Source organism: Clinocottus analis, unplaced genomic scaffold, assembly GCF_023055335.1.
Source record: "Clinocottus analis isolate CAN_PGR_092001 unplaced genomic scaffold, fCliAna1.0.p SCAF_10, whole genome shotgun sequence".
Lineage (NCBI taxonomy): Eukaryota > Metazoa > Chordata > Actinopteri > Perciformes > Cottidae > Clinocottus > Clinocottus analis.
The window spans coordinates 16,503,055-16,520,101 of record NW_027175821.1 but is presented as its reverse complement, the minus strand read 5'-3'; the positions used below and the strand labels follow the sequence as shown (position 1 = coordinate 16,520,101).

General features: G+C 39.1%; 1 protein-coding gene across 1 annotated transcript in view; it reads left to right on the top strand.

Annotated features, from left to right (window-relative positions):
- rxfp1 (relaxin family peptide receptor 1) overlaps positions 1-16,377 on the top strand; it is a 55,160-nt gene extending 38,783 nt beyond the window's left edge. Inside the window, exons 6-18 of the mRNA XM_068581841.1 lie at positions 493-564; positions 3,050-3,121; positions 3,288-3,359; positions 3,514-3,582; positions 3,683-3,754; positions 3,967-4,038; positions 4,518-4,589; positions 5,152-5,223; positions 5,719-5,790; positions 7,396-7,625; positions 12,219-12,629; positions 12,846-13,064; positions 15,308-16,377. Of these exons, the coding sequence (XP_068437942.1) occupies positions 493-564; positions 3,050-3,121; positions 3,288-3,359; positions 3,514-3,582; positions 3,683-3,754; positions 3,967-4,038; positions 4,518-4,589; positions 5,152-5,223; positions 5,719-5,790; positions 7,396-7,625; positions 12,219-12,629; positions 12,846-13,064; positions 15,308-15,624 (1,822 nt within the window). The 3' untranslated portion in view covers positions 15,625-16,377. The remainder of the gene's footprint in view (positions 1-492; positions 565-3,049; positions 3,122-3,287; positions 3,360-3,513; positions 3,583-3,682; positions 3,755-3,966; positions 4,039-4,517; positions 4,590-5,151; positions 5,224-5,718; positions 5,791-7,395; positions 7,626-12,218; positions 12,630-12,845; positions 13,065-15,307) is intronic.
- The last annotated feature ends 670 nt before the right edge of the window (positions 16,378-17,047 follow it).

The window sequence follows — 17,047 nt, the reverse complement described above, 5'->3', positions numbered from 1 at the left end:
GTGGACTCATTCATTGCAGACTCGCGTTGTTTATCAACCTCGCACAGCTCCACTGCCTGCAGCGGCAGGAGACTGAGCCTCGTCCTCCTCCAGGAACTGTTGGGCTCCCTCAGGCTGTCCGCGTTCACTCGCCACGCTGAATAGTTGACTGGGTTGAAAAAAATACTTCCCGGAGAATGAATCACAATGGGTGAAATGCATGAAGGGACAAAGCACAGCTGTCAGCGGTAGACGAGATTGTCAGGTTTGACGTCGTCGACCATAAAAGTCGGATGTCAGATATTAATTCTCAGCTCGGCTGAACTTCCAATTAGGAATAATTCTGTGTAAACAAAGTTCAACCTCTCAATCGATCAATGTCAAGCATTGAGTGTGTGCCTTTTAATTAAACCAAAAAGTAAAGGTTACTTAAGGTTATAAAGGTTATTTCATGGTTTTTTTCCCCTCATTGTTCAAATGATTCACAAATGATTTCATGCGTTTTTCATATAGGTATCTCCAGCACAACAGGATTCGAGATGTGAGTCCCGACACGTTCAGAGGGCTGTATAATCTAACAAGACTGTAAGTTTGTTCAGTGGTCTGATGCAGATCATTCGCTAACAAAGTACTTATGGTAGTGCTATTACATTGTATTATAGGCTCTTTATGGCATTATAGACTAATTGTCTGGCGTCTTTAATGACATTTTATGACATACTACTAACCAGTGGGCCATCAGGGCCTGCTGGGCCTTATGATTATTTTTCCCTATTAGCTTATTTCCTCATTGCACAGCTCCTGTCTCTTTCTCATGCCTTGCTGTCTGCTGTTGCTCTGGCCAGTGAGCTGTTCTACCTCGAGCGCGCTCCTTAACGCTCCTCATCCAATCAGATCTCACCTCCGTGTTTCTCTGTTTCTCTCTCTTCTCGCTCTCCGCCGGTTAAACACATGGTGACGGCCAGTGAGGGGGGGTTCTGTACTATGATTCCCTCACAGAGACTGCAAAGCACCCTGAATCTGCACACACGGTCCCGCTCCGCTGGGCGTCGAACAGCATCCCGTCATGCGCTTATTTAAGTCCACGATATCCGACAGCAGGCCTAGGTAGAAAATGCACGGCCCGCCACTCCTACTAGCTATATTTGTATAGTTAATAGTATATCATGTAGTCGTTCTTTATGCATTTTTTCTTCACGGTGAATGTTTTACGTTGGTTCTTTTGCATGAGTTATTCAGTTTTACAGATCTATAGACAAAATCAACGATATGACTGGTTGACTAGAAAGAATTTCTTAAATCAAGGACAGCCCGAGACATTTTTAATGGTAATAACCCAAATCAACATCATAAAATCCAATGTGAATAATAAATTAAGCAAATTGCTTGTTCAGATTACTGTGTGTTGTAATCAGCTGTTTCATTCATTTCCTCACAACGGCTGGCTTCTTCACACTCGTGTTCCTCCACTGACGGCGTGCCATCATTATTCTGAATTAGATATTGTGTCACGTCTGTGCCAGTGTCCACCAAACTTAAGAGACACTGAAACAGCAAATGGCAATGCTACTGCACCACCGCCCCATCCGTCTCCCTACTTAGTAGGTTTCACATCATTGCTGATTTTAAAATGTGTGTTTGCATCGGGGAGAATCGTTCAATGAGCAGAACCCGTAGTGCTGGATAGATTCTCTGAGGGCTCCCTTTTGTTTTCTACCTGTGTAACCATTTGCTAAGTCAATTCCTTGGTGTTTTTTTACTGGAATGCTGTATATACTACAGTATATACTATATATAATATAGGCCAAGTGGGGAATCTGCTCTCAACAGCAATGTGCAAAGATAAGGCTGTTTTATCAAGACGAGCGATAGGACACAAGCGGGGGGTTTTAAAACAACAGCGCCGCATACTGCATGCATGTCATTCTGGAGTCCGGTTCCTTTGACGTCTTTCTGCTCAGACATTCAGTTTGAAACATGCTGTCAATCCGTGGCGCTGCCCTGAAGATTCGCTCTTCCCCGTAGCCCCGTCTGAAGCCGTCCAGCGAAGGCGCAGATTCTTCCAGAAAAGCCTGTTCAGAACAAAGCAAATCCTTCTGATCCGGTTGAGTCGTGAGATAGGGAGCTCCTGTCGGGGCTTTTACGATCCAAGCATGTGCGGGGTTTGCAGCCCTCGAGAGCATATTACATGACTACATTAAAGATGATTTACAGAGCAGGAATACACCCCTCTTCCACATATTAAAGCCTCTGATTCTGGCTCAAGTGAGGAATATAGATCCCCACAAAGACATTGGGGAAATTGCAAGAGAAGGGAGCCTGTGGTTAGCTCACTGAAATGTCTTCTTTATTTTGAACATGAAATGTTTCGTGAACTCGGCTCCAGATGAAGAAGTTCCTTTCCTTTTTTCAATATCCATGGGCTTGGTATTGTAGATTATTGACCCGATACTGTACGTTATGAGGACATCCCATGTCAAATACAAAGGTGCCTCTATTTAGTTCTACCCATAGATGTAGACAGGGCAGTGACTGGCTTGATGCTTTTCTTCTGAGCTGTGAGCTTCTTACCTCCTATATGTGTGTATATTATATGTATGGAGGCACTTTTCTAAATATATGCATTGTGTGTGGGTTATGTTGATCCCTGGTATTATCATGAGGCTAGAACATGTGTATTTAAAGATGGTACATCTGTTGCTCTTACAAAGTCCAGAAGAGCATTAATTAGCTCACTTGTGGGTGTGATACAAGAAAAGCACTTCAGGGAACAGTGTGCATACCTTTTAATGTATATTTTTCAAATATACACAAACAGGATGGTGCATATAAACATACTTAAAAAGTAATTAAAAAGTAATAATAATTATATGGCAACTAATGGCAGATAAAGTGGGGTTATATTCATGTGCACGAAAGGAGGGCTTCCAGTAAACTATGAACTATGAAATGCAATTATACTTCTTGAAAATGATTGGATCAAACTTCCATATGCAATTAAAACAAAAGGTTGCACGATTTCCTATTAGTTTATCCAGCATAATAACCAAACGTGTCTTTCCTTTGTTAGGTATCTGAGCTATAACAAGATATCTGTCCTCATGCCGGGGACGTTCCAGGACCTGCACAAGCTGGAGTGGCTGTATGTTTGTTCTTCATGAAAAGAAAAAGAATATAAAAAGCTGCATGCATAGTATATGAGGATATTTTACTTTCTGTAAATATGGATGCGCCATTGGTTTTGTGTTGAATGCTTTTTACGGGTGAAGTGGATTTTGTTCTCTTACATATCCCGTTATTCGTCGTAGGATCCTAGAAAATAACGATATCCATCAAATATCTTCCTTGACGTTCTCCGGACTGAACTCCCTCGTCTTACTGTGAGTTTTTCTTCTACACTTTTTATATGTGATTTCCACTCAAATCTTCTGACACCGTGGTTTTAAGAGGTTTTGATGGTTTGGATTGAGTGAGCGTTGCTCCCTTTTGAAAAGTGCACTACACATTGTTCAGTTGCATCTGGCTGATTGACAGGGTTATGATGAACAACTCTTTGGCGAAGCTGGATGACATCTGTCAGGAAATGCCAAGATTGAACTGGCTGTAAGTAGGATGCCAAGATATCGTCATTTGATTGTGTGTGTGTGTGTGTGTTTAGTACTCGTCTGATACTTCCTCTCTGTGTGCATTTATGCTCTTGCAGGGATTTAGAGGGGAATCTAATTGAAACCATTGGAAATGTCTCATTTTGCTCATGCAGTATGCTGACAGTTCTGTAAGTGCATATTTACATAATTAAAATGACAAAGTTGTGCTTCACGATTTTGACTGAATTTCTGTAAACTGCCTGCAAATCAGCCCCTGTTTTCTAAAAATGTGAGAAGCTTATGCACAGAATCAATGCTGGCAGCTCATTCAATGTGATAAGTAGATCAACACGGATGGTAATAAGTCATTATTTATTGTGTATGTATTTCTCTTCTCCAGTGTTTTACAGCACAACAGGATCAGCCATATACACAAGCACGCCTTTTCAGTCCTTCAAAAGCTTGGAGAACTGTAAGTCAAATTAGTTTCATTGTGCAAACAATGTATCAGGATTGTGCCAAAAAGATGCTGACGTGATGCGATTGAAATGGTAAATATTGTGAAGAAGTGCTATATGCAGAAGAGAGGGGAAAACAATGTTATTGCAGAGTGGAGAGAAAAGTTTGTGAAGCCTCTGGAGTCACCCAATTTCTACTTCAAACTTTTTTATCCGGCCCAAATTTCTCAAAAACTACCGTTTGGCGTGCGGTTAACCGTGTTAGGATTATCCATAATGTCTCCAGTGGATGAATTGAGCTGTCTCTCCATTTAACCATGTGACCCACAGCAGAATGGAGCAGCATCCACTCCAGGAGTGATGTTTTCAGTGTGACTATTAAGCAATCCTCACTCTGTACTTTGCAAGAGTTACACAGATTTGATTTTCTTTTTTAAGATCAGTGGACATCTGTCAGAAACCCCGTAGTCAATATCTGTTTGTTGTCGTGCAGGGATCTATCCAGCAACAGACTGCTGGCGATACCTCCCAATCTCTTTGTCTTACTGGGGGATTTGCTTCAACTGTGAGTTCTGCTTACACAAATACACCGTGATGTACACATCGGTCTACACACATTGCTATTTCATGGCTATTTAGCTCAGGCTTTCTTTGGTTCTTTCTTTTTGTAATGCAAAATAAATTCTCCTAAATTAGTGCTGACCACCGTGACCAACACAATGCATTTCCTTGTGGCTGCTTCACAGTAAAAGCCACCATGTGTTTCCTCAAGCAGCATGGTGTTTGGTTTGCATTAACAGTAACTTAACAGTGAACAGTAAACAGTGTGGCTCTTATAAATTATATAAAATTGTGTTGCATTACTTGCGTTGCGTTGGATCATTTGCTTTAAAATGGGAATAGTGAAATAAATCGGCTTTAGATTTTATGAAAATCAAAAGGATTATAACTTTACAGGCTGTAGGCGTCTCAACATTGTAACGGGAGGATAATAAGATTCGGGTTGGAGAGGAATAATGCAAGAACACGTCTTCAAGATGTGCATGAAAAATGACATGCAAAAATGATGTCAATAATGCAGAGGATGTATTTCCATATGATCTAATTGAGGGTTTCTTCTCTTCTAGAAATATATCATACAATCCTATCGTGGAGCTCCAAGTTGACCACTTTGACAAGTTGCATAAACTGAAGTCATTGTAAGTATATGTAGCTACACACTGCACGACTCCTGCAGCTAATTTGAAACTAGGGCACGTTTTAGGGGTGTGTGTGTGTGTGTGTGTGTGTGTGTGTGTGTGTGTGTGTGTGTGTGTGTGTGTGTTTGTGAGTGAGCGTGGTCAAACGTGGCTTGTGTTTATAAAGTGCTTCAAGTGGTCGCTAAGATCAATGCAGTCCATTTACCTTTTAAAAGAACAACTAACATGAACTTGATATGATGAGAGGAGTTCATTTATATTTCAGCCGTGTCCCATTTTGTTTGGGATAAGCATCGGTTGCATGATTGTTCTTCACGGTCATTCGGATATTATGTGCTCACAAACATCACAACATGTTCTAACAAATGTAAGAAAATGTATTTTTGCCGAGCAGAAATGTTTCTCAGTTCGTCCTTCACAGGTCTGAAATCTATATAAGGACTATAATGTCTCTGTGTGTGTCCCACTCAATCGATATGCCATTATGTTCTCCAGGAGCATTGAAGGGATAGAAATTGGAAACATACAACGGAGGATGTTTGAACCTCTCAAATATTTGACTCATATGTAAGTATGGCACTGTCATGCTCTATTGTATGTTTGTACTGTTAATGCTTGTCTTGTTGGTGTGGACTGTCACATTGCCTGTAGGCCTTTCCCACATGCATTTGAGGTGTTGAGTCCAGAGCGAAGCTTATCAATATTGTCAGGCTTCTCCTCTGACTGGGAGATGATTAAATCAAGCTTAGCGTAATCCATCTTCTCTGTGGGTAAAACAGCCTTCAACACATCTAAGCAGGTCCTGGAAAGGATGCAACAGAGAGAAAATAAATGCCCCATGCCTTGTATATAATCACAGAATCTCCTCAAGTCTCTTTATTTTGTCACATCTGATCCAAGTTTCAGGAAGATGCAGTTTGTTTTGCTCAAATAAAATGTACTGAACCAACACAATGGAAGTGATTGGAAATCAATTTGTGGCGTTTGCAGCATAGAGAAAGGATTTATTTTTTTTTTAAAGGCACTATCTTTTGACGGAAACGGTGTTGCAGGTACTGTGGATAATCCACAGATCAAGCCTTAAACTGTACAATGTTTCTAGACCGGTTGCTGTTCAGATTTGTTCAACTATGACGAACTCAAATGAGGCTCCAGGGATGGAAATGTCAGTCGGTTGGTTCCGAGCTGAAGAGATATTTCAGTCTGGACCGGAAGTGCTGTACAATCATGCATTCATTCATTGTCCCCAGAAGATGAATCCTGCTGGCCGTGGTGATCCTGAGTTTTACTGAAGAGCGACTATGAGGTTGACATTTGTATTGCCATCACGTTTGCCACGGACAGTCATGTCCCCCTCAGAATGAAATGTAATAACTTTGGCGAGCCTCCTGACCTTTCATCTAGTGCAGGGGTCAGCAACCTTTCCTGTCCAAAGAGCCATTTTAACCTTTTTTTCCACCAAAAGCTACTTGATACACAGCTTTTAAAGTTGTATATATACAGTCACATTATGTATACACAAATTATAGGTTGTTGTTTTTATGAAATATAGAACAAGAATAAAGACAAATGTTGCCATTGTATTGCTATTTTACCTGTTTAAAACTATCAAACGCTTGTGAAGAGGAAACAAAAACTTTGAACACTGTGTTCGCTGACCTCCTCACGTGAGTTATATATCTCAATAGTTAGCTTGCTAAGACGATGCTACTAAGGTGATGACCAGATGGTGACCTGGAGTTTAATATTAGCATGTGAATAATAGCATGTTAAGCATTGTTGCATGCTCACGTCAGTGTTTAGCTCAAAGCGCCGCTAAGCAGCTAACGTGGCTATAGCCTCTCAGTCTCATGTCGTCTTAAAATGCTGAAAGCACCATAAATGGCATGTAATCCATGGCGGGTGTTCCTTCTGGATATCTCAAAGCAATGGGCATATAGCGTTAAAAAAAAAAAAGTTGATTATGTATACCTCTCAGCCCCACAGCTACGCAGATTTCAAAACCACCCAAACGGTTCTGTTGTGTTTTCTATCCAAACTTACGAACAGAAAACCCCTGAAAAAAGAGTGCGTAGCGCACACTAGGCTGTAATACAACACTTTGCGTTTGTACATGAATCTGCATTGTTTGCGTAACTTGACCTTCCTTCTTTCTTTAATCGACAATCACAGCTACTTCAAGAAATTCCAGTACTGCGGCTACGCCCCTCACGTGCGCAGCTGCAAACCCAACACCGACGGCATCTCGTCCTTTGAGGACCTGCTGGCCAACATCGTGCTGAGGGTCTTCGTGTGGGTGGTCTCTGCCACCACCTGCTTCGGGAACATCTTCGTCATCTGCATGCGCTCGTACATCCGATCAGAGAACAAACTCCATGCCATGTGCATCATTTCTCTCTGCTGTAAGTCACTCTGCGTGTGAAGTAGGGATGTGGTGGGAACTAGCTTTTTATCTCGGGAATATCTTTTACCATCTTGGCCTGACAATGCATATGTTGCACATATTTTCCAATTGAGTCAATTGGGGAAAGAGTGTGTAGTATTAGCTAAAGCGAGCTTTTCTAATTATGATAAAATTGTCACATTATTTTTATCGTCTCTGGAATTATGGAAACATCAGCAGACTTGACAAATTGTAGAAAATAATATATTATTATGAAGTAAATAGGCCTCAAAAACATAAGTGAGTGAGGAATTTGAAATACCCAATGTGGTTTTCTGTGCATTTTATTGACATTAATTGTATATTACACACACTGGCACCCTCTTGAATAAGGCTAAATGAAAAAAAATATACAATCACTGTGAACAAAAAGATTCACAAACGCCAAGAAATTATTCATAGCGTAACATTGACACAAAGAAACTGCCCAATGATAAACAGTCTGCCTTTGATTGAATAATGTCTCTCTCCCTGGCTCACTCATCTGCCGAGATAATAACAAGTCATACATAGTTATCATGAGCTCTGGTAGCTGCAAATATCTGTCAATCACAGTAAGCCCGACCATCTACTTTATGGTCTATTCTACTCAAAGAATTGACCATAATTTACTAAATTAACATCATATTGTATTGAAAAAGAGACTTGAAACTATAAATTGAGACTATAAACTCAACTTTACAATGTTTACTGAGGGAATATATCAAGTGAGAAGGAGAGTAAATTTCTCATAGACTTCCATACACTCAGACTTCTTTTTGCAACTGGAGGTGTCGCCCCCTGCTGGTCAGTAGAGAGAATGCAGGTGTTAAGATCCTTTGGCGTTGGCTTCACTTGGCAGAATCGAAGGTTGCCGCCTGATAGTTTAAACATATTCAGTATTTTTGTTTCAGGTAGTGAAATGGTGTACGCTGCAAGTAAATGTATGTATATGATTTTAAATACAGTATATGATATTTTTCTCAAACAAACCCAAGTTGCAACTACACACGAATGCATTGGCTTAGTAGCATGCATGAGAAGTTTCGATATGCTACTTTTCTGATTGCCTAGATGGACATGCAGTGGCATTCAGATAAGGGCTGTGAGCATTTTGAGTGTCTAAGTAATACCCACCCTCCTGTTCCCCCTTTGTAAACACATTAATGTGTTCAGAGCATTTGAAAGGCCATCGAAATGCCTCCAATCTCAGATCTTTCCCATTTAATGGGATGCAGTTACTCATGTGAAAGTCATGTAATGCCTTTTCCTTCAAGTTGTGGTATGTTTTCTTCTGATTTACATGCAGTAAGGCTCTCACCATGTCATTATGAGCCATAGGAGGAAATTGAATTCATGCTATGCTGTTGAAAAGGATATATTGCAGACAAAAGCATCTTCAATGGAAATCGCTGGTATAGGAAGTCACTGAATGGCTCAATGCAGGTACTAGTGTAGATTAACTTAATGGTTATTAGTCCCCAAAATAGAATTTAATTATACTCCATTAGAAACTGCACAGAGAGAGAAAGCATTGAAACACAAAATATATCAGAAATGAAAGCCCTAACCACACATCAATATATGCATTTGTTGGCATTTTACACCTGTAAGTCAACTCTAAAGGATCCCTTATGGACTTTTATGTTTCAAAGCAATTGAAATCAAAGACCTCGGAAAATGCAAAGTGGAAATTCTTTGTTAGAGCTGATATCAGCTCTTTTTCCTGCTGCATCCACAATGACAGCCAAGCAAAGCACGGCAGTTGTTATTCATTATCTCATATTTGGGCTCACTTAATACGTCGACCTTTTTAAAAGTGGATTAATATAATGTCGGTCAGTGTGTCCTCTTTTCAGTACCGCACTAAATTCGGTTGGATTAGATCTGGACAAAAGCAGAGCTGAAGGTAATTAACGCAAGCCAAATGTGAACTCTTTTTTTTCTACACTCATTATGTCTCCCTGTGCAAGCAAGATGTGTCTAAATGTTGCTTTGAATCGAGTTGAACAAGTTGAGTCTGCGAAAAAAGAGGTTGGAAAAAATTGTTGAGTCAAGGGGATTGTGGTTTAGAGCCAGAGCAAAAGTAAGTTCTCACATGCATTACTTACTTTTCTCTGCCTCTCTTCATCTAGCATTTTTTTCATTGAACATTATGTTATTTCTCAAAAAAAGTTTGTTTTATTTTTCCAAATAACGGCAAACAAACATTGAGTGTGATTGGAGTTATGTTTCAGCAATGGATGTGAGCATCCGCCAGGTTATTCACTCCACCTCAGCTGCCCCAATCAATTTTCACAGGACTAATATTAAGATAAACGTACAGAGAGTCTTTCATGATGATACATCCTCTGTGGAATTGAAAAAACATGCTCTTTGAATAGCATTGGCATTGTTCCCATATCAAAAGGACTATAATCAGGAGGGTATGAGGATTGGATGTATCATATTATTTAACATCAAGTTGTGACTGATGAAGCAGAGGCAAATTCCTCAATGGATTTAAACTGTGAACTCAATTTCAGCTTTGACAAAGTGTCAGCAAAATACTTTGACTCATTTGCCAAGGGCAGAGGAAGTAGAAATGAAACAAACAACATGTGGTGCTGAGATTTATTTATTATTTGTGAGAGTTTGTTGTGTATGAAAACGTTTACTCAATGTAGGACTTGAGGGCTCGCGCTAAAATATCTGTGAAGATTTAATGCAAACAGTATATGCATAAAGCAGGAACGTGCATATCCAGTTTTCACACTAGATGTACAGTATAAAGGCCGATATAAATTGCATCACTCGACATCATGTAGTTATGCTCACATGATTACTGCCTAGTTCTCAAGTATCCGTAAATATCCATATTCAGGCGTAGATCAAAAACTATTATCCAATGTGGGTTTTTACTATATTACTGTTTAATGTGTGGTCACACCAGATCATATCCACATCATTTTGAGTAACACGTTTATTGATTTCCTTCACAAGTTAGCCAACATAAGCTTAAAGACTGAAACCAGCTTGATCTCTACGTTTAAAGAGTGAGAGAAAAGTATAAAAACGACAATTCTCTATTTCAGGAATAATTGGACCAGTGAAGACTCCGCCGCTGGCTACAGAATAGTGTGGCACAAACAGCAAGTTGTCATTTATACTCACACTTTAACAGATGAGATAAAGAGAGGAAGAAGTGCTGCTTTGCTGCCTTCACTTGAGACAGAGCCAGGCTTGTTGTTTCTAATTTATTATGCTAAGCTAACCGGCGGCTGACTCCAGTTACGTATTTACCGCATGACAGAATATTCTCTCTCTCCTCTCGGCAAGAAAGTGACACCTCTTTACATTGCTATAGATAAAAGCTGTGTAGCTATTTTTTTTAAATGAAGCATCTTTGGAGGTAAATATATGCACACAACAATGTGTGTATTTAATATTTACATAAATACACAGCGTCTCTGCGTGTGCAGCAGTATGTGCAAACTTTCTGTGCACGCCTGTCATTTACACATCTGGCCAAAGTGTAATCAGGACTAAGTGGCAGTTAATATTCCCATAATAATCCAACCTCTGCTGATAATCTACTTTATATCTGTTGGGATAGGATTATTGTGGTTGGGTTGATCTGCAAGATGAATGCCACTTATTAAACACTGGTTTGGGATTGTGAATGTATGCTGTACAGTTTGCGTGGATCTGTATTCTACACATTCAGCATGTAAGATATGTTTTTTTTGATCTAAAGCAATAATGTTGGTCGCTACCTGTCGTTCTCCCTGGAGAGCAAAGCATGATGCTCTCCGCACTCTTTGCTGTAACTTTCTTTCCTTTATTGATCGCAACTTTTCAATGTGGGCATCTTGTGGTTTGTCCTATAGAGTCGTCTTCTTATGCATGGATTTACAAGGTTTGAGTGGCAGCTGTCTGTTTTCCAGATTACCATGTGTAACTGAAAGCTTTTGAAGGGGAAGTCATGTACATGTTCTGATTCTGTTGTCCCCGCTAAGATAAAACTCATGAACGCACACGGTTAATGTTGACATTTCTTGCCAAAGTCATTCAAATCTGCCTTTCACAGGTTGAAGATGACTAATTTGGGGGGGCGGGTGTCGCTCAGTGAGATAGCGGGTCGTCCTCCCATCAGACGGTCGATTCCCCGGCTCAGCTAGTCTATATCGATGTGTCTCGAAAAATCAGAATCGGCTTTAATGGCCATGTAAATTTGCACATACATGGAATTTGTTGCCGGGTTCACCTCGCTCTTCGTACTTATATACATACAATAAACAAGATAAATATAAAAAAGACATTAAAGAAAAAAACTAGTCCAAAAAGTGCAGATGGTGCAGATGGAGGAAGCCTGTGCCGTATGCATGGTCAGTTGTTCAGGTGACACTTTGCATAGTCGCCCCCAACGGGTGAATGAACATGTCGTGCTGAAGCGGATGGAAATAGGCTCAGATCTCGGGGCGAGGTTACACTTTAAACCTCTCATAGCACGCTCGATCTGAATGAACCCAACGTCTTTACAGTCAGTGAGTTCCTTGAATATGTTTTAAATTACAGCGCTCCTTCCTTGCAGGTGCGGACGGACTGATGGGCGTCTACCTCTTTATGATCGGTGCGTACGATCTGAAGTTCCGCGGCGAGTACAACCGGCACGCTCAGGCCTGGATGGACAGCAGTCACTGTCAGATCATCGGCTCCTTGGCCATGCTGTCCACTGAGGTGTCCGTCCTTCTGCTCACTTACCTCACTCTGGAGAAGTACATCTGCATCGTCTACCCTTTCCAGTACTTGACGCCCGGATGGAGACGAACTGTCACCATCCTGTTCGGGATTTGGGTGTTCGGCTTCATTATTGCCCTTCTGCCGCTGGCCTGCAAGGGGCTATTTCGCAACTTCTACGGGACAAATGGCGTTTGCTTCCCGCTGCACTCGGAGCAGCCGGAGACGGTTTGGGCTCATGTTTACTCCATCGTCATTTTCCTGGGTGGGCATTTGTTCTCGCGGTAGTCCTTTTTTAAGCATTTGATGGTTTTATTTATTCACTTGTTTCTTTGAAGACAACTGTAAATGCACATATTGCTTTTTTGTGAGCACACTTGTGTTCATATGCATGCAGATGCATAGTTTTGTAATAATTGTCCAAACTTGTGCTATCGCAGTTGCACGGCAATCCAGAAACTAACCAAATATTTCTCCGCAGGTCTGAACCTGGTGGCATTCCTCATCATTGTCTTATCCTATGCAAGCATGTTCTATAACATCCAGAAAACAGGGACTCAGGCCACTAAATACAGCAATCACATCAAGAAAGAGGTGACCATCGCCAAAAGGTTCTTCTCTATCGTCATCACTGACTCCCTTTGCTGGATCCCCATTTTCATCCTCAAGATCCTGTCCCTGCTGCAGGTGGAGATTCCCGGTACAGTAGAAGTGCTATAACCATTTAAAGGAATACTCAAAGTGAAAATCTACATTTTAAGTGTCTGATACCACCCCTCAGTAGGCTGGCAATGTGGCTCACATGTTTGTACTGGGCCATTGAATTCAGTGGGGATTTATGTCAGAAAAGAAGCATAAAAATGACCAAAGAAATGATACAATTTCATAATTTCACAGTTTAAAATACTCATCCCCGAATCCCATACAATACGGTTGTTATCACCATTTTACAGAAGTCATTGCATCCCCTCACACACATTCATACTTATCACCCTCAACCATATTCTGTGGAATTATTTTCTCATGGTTGCTGTCTTCCTGTCAATACTCAAGTCATCTGTATTTAACATTTTCCATTTTTGGAGAGTAGGTGCCTCCTTGTTTTTACAGTTTTGCTATATGAGCTTTTTTTGTAAACTAATGCCAAAAGAAGGCATTATTTTCCTAATATTTTGAAAGGGTCAAATCTGTTGGGGAAAACTTGACTTTACAATTGCAAGTTCTTGAAATTCATTTTCAATGTTCTCACAAGGGATTTTAACTTTTTGATGTGTGGTAATTGTGTGAGTTATAGACACCCTGACATTTTTATTACATCAAGATATTCATACCATGTATTATACATGAAGCAGTTATTCTTGCTCACAGCTTTGATAAGGAGCAATGGCACAATTAGCATGACACAGGAGTAAAGTATACGATAGCGCTTTAGAGCTATCTTTCAAGCTTACAGGGAGATGAGGTGTGACCTAAAAATTAGTCTTATCTCGCATAGGGCTTCTCCTCCTTTTGTTACTTCTGGCCCACTTGTGATTGTTATTTTTAGTAATGTTTTTTTTTTCTCTCTTTTTTTTGTCATTTGTTTGGGAAGGTCGTCTATGGATTTTCTTTAACAAACAAACTGGGCTGTAAATGTGTGTTGGGCCTCTGCCAGCTGTAATGACCGAAACAAATATTCTGCTTACCTTCATCATTGCTTGCAATTATGAACATAATATGAAATCTTCTATATGGGTCATCTCATATTTTAATAACTATATATATATATATATGTATATATGTGTGTGTATATATATATATATATATATATATATATATATATATATATATATATATATATGTATATATATATATGTATATGTATATATATATGTATATATATATATATATATGTATATATATATATATATATATGTATATATATATATGTGTGTGTATATATGTGTGTGTATATATATATATATGTATATATGTGTGTGTATATATATATATATATGTATATATGTATATATGTGTATATATGTATATATGTGTGTGTATATATATATATATATATGTATATATGTATATATGTGTATATATGTATATATGTGTGTGTATATATATATATATGTATATATATATATATATATGTGTGTGTATATATATGTATATATGTGTGTATATATATATGTATATGTGTATATATGTATATGTGTATATATATATGTATATATATGTATATATATATGTGTGTATATATATGTATATATATATATGTGTGTATATATATATGTGTATATATATATGTATATATATGTGTATGTATATATATGTGTGTGTATATATATATATATATATATATATATATATATATATATATATATATATATCACTCAATAAATAGTCAATATTAAATAACTACATGAATTCTTGTGTGAGTTACATACTAGTAAAATATAAAATACTTTTCAGTGCAAATTGATCAGATTTATTGATGACATTTGAGGTACATGCATGTTATTATCATTTTGGATGACAGAATTGTGTTTCACAATATCAGCCCTAATGGCCTGAGTGCTCAGTGGTCATTAAAGCACCAAATTTAGTGGTTGAGAATAGCTCGCAGGTATTCCCACTAAGTTTGAAATCTGTTTTCAAAGGATGATTATAGATATATGAAGAACCTTCCTCTCCAACATTTATGCTGTTTGCACTGTATACCCTAATGGCCCATTAGTGTTGAGCCCAATCTATTATTCACATAACCTGCTAAACTGTAGCTTCCTGATTACGTCCCCTGGCGAGTTAAAAGAGATTCTCATTCATTGTATAAATGGGTTTAATAAAAAGGTTTTTGCTGAAGTGTTCTCCCAACTAACATTCATGCTGAACGTAATGTTCTGTGAATGGAATATATAGCAGCTCTGTTTTTACTTCTTCCTCTCTTTTCATTCTCTGCAGGTACCATCAGCTCCTGGGTGGTCATATTTATTCTGCCCATCAACAGTGCCCTTAATCCCATCCTTTACACCCTGACCACACGGCCTTTCAAAGAGACCATTCTGCAGGTGTGGGCCAACTACAGGCAGAGGAGGCCTCTGCTCAGCGGTCACCCGCCTCATCATCCGTCGCTCACCTGGCAGGAAATGTGGCCCGCGCAGGAGAACAACCACGGCCTCGCCACGGGGCATCCCCTGGTCGCGACGGGCACGATAGCCAAGCTCGCCCCCGTGGGAAATGCCAACAATGACATTATCACATGCACGCACCAGCTGTGATTCAGGTTCATTAATCTCAGCAAAAACAGTCGCTGATATGTGCCCAGACTTCTTCTTCGTGTTTAAAGATCATTTGTATTGATTAGTATCTCTTTAGAAATCCCACTGGGATGGATGACATCAGTGCAGAAATCCCTTATGTGGCCCTACAGCTCCTCTAATGAAGACTAATGTCGGCTTCCTAAAGATATATCAATTTGGAGCTGAAGCCATGCACCAATTATGGTTGGGCTTTTGTTTCATTAGCTTTCATTGCTGTTGGATTTCTCTGAGGCGGCTTCTTTCTTCTCTATATAATAGTAGATTGATATTCATCTTTTAGTTTGGCCGACTTAATTTCCAACAGTGTTATTTAACGAGTTGAATCCAGTAACTACATCATCGGCCATTTGACAGCACCTCTGTGGCTAAGACACTTTAAATATGCTGCCGATTTATGCTTTAGAATAATTGTTGAGTGTAGAAGTATATTCTTCACTTTTCGAAACCTTTGGAAAACTTTAATCAAGATTCACTTCACAGTTTATTCTGAGGGTTTTCAGCACATCTTGCAGGCTTCTTTGGTCTACTACACTGTGCTCAAAAGGTGTTTTTACTAGCCAGACAGTAGCTTATTTTTATTTATAATACGGACAAAACAACGTTATCCTGATAAAGGGATTGGATGGAAGACGCGTTGAAAAATACCACAGCAATAAATGTTTATGTTCCAAAATGACGGTAAGATTTAGAACGGGCGAGGAAGTAAAAGTTATTGAGCTGTCAATTCATTATGAAACTTTTTCGTAAGTTTATTGTAAAAAAAGAAAAAGAAAAAAAAATTGCAGAAAAACACTTTTAAACATCAAAATTGAAGAAAAATAAATCATGAAAGAAAATTAATATTACATTGATTTTTTTTGTGTTTACAATCAGTCTCTGGGGAGTTTTACTGAAGAACTTTTTGGCCTTTCTCTTTCCGAAGTGTATTGGCAACATACATTTCACGGTATTTAGTTCATTTAGTGTTTTCTGTGTTGCCTCGGCCACCGAATATAATTTTATGGAAATATTGAATGTAATGTATCAGATGTGTCGAGTACGTTAATTAAAGAATGTACCTCATTTGGGCAGAGAAAAGCACCCCAGCTGGTCTGGGGGTTTAACTCGGACTCAACCACAACACCACACTACACATTTTTTACAATGATCTATACGGTGAAGACATTTGTACAATGGCCATAAACTGTGCACATACTTTGTTCAATGAACTACTGATTCCTGTGGAAATGTATTATTTCATACATTGTAACTGTGTGAATGATAAGTTAAACATGTGTGCCATTTATATTTACATAATATTCCCCATATGTGCTGAAAAGACAAGGAATCCATCTGTTTCTTTGTATATGTACTGATAATATCTGCAGGTTCATATTAAATA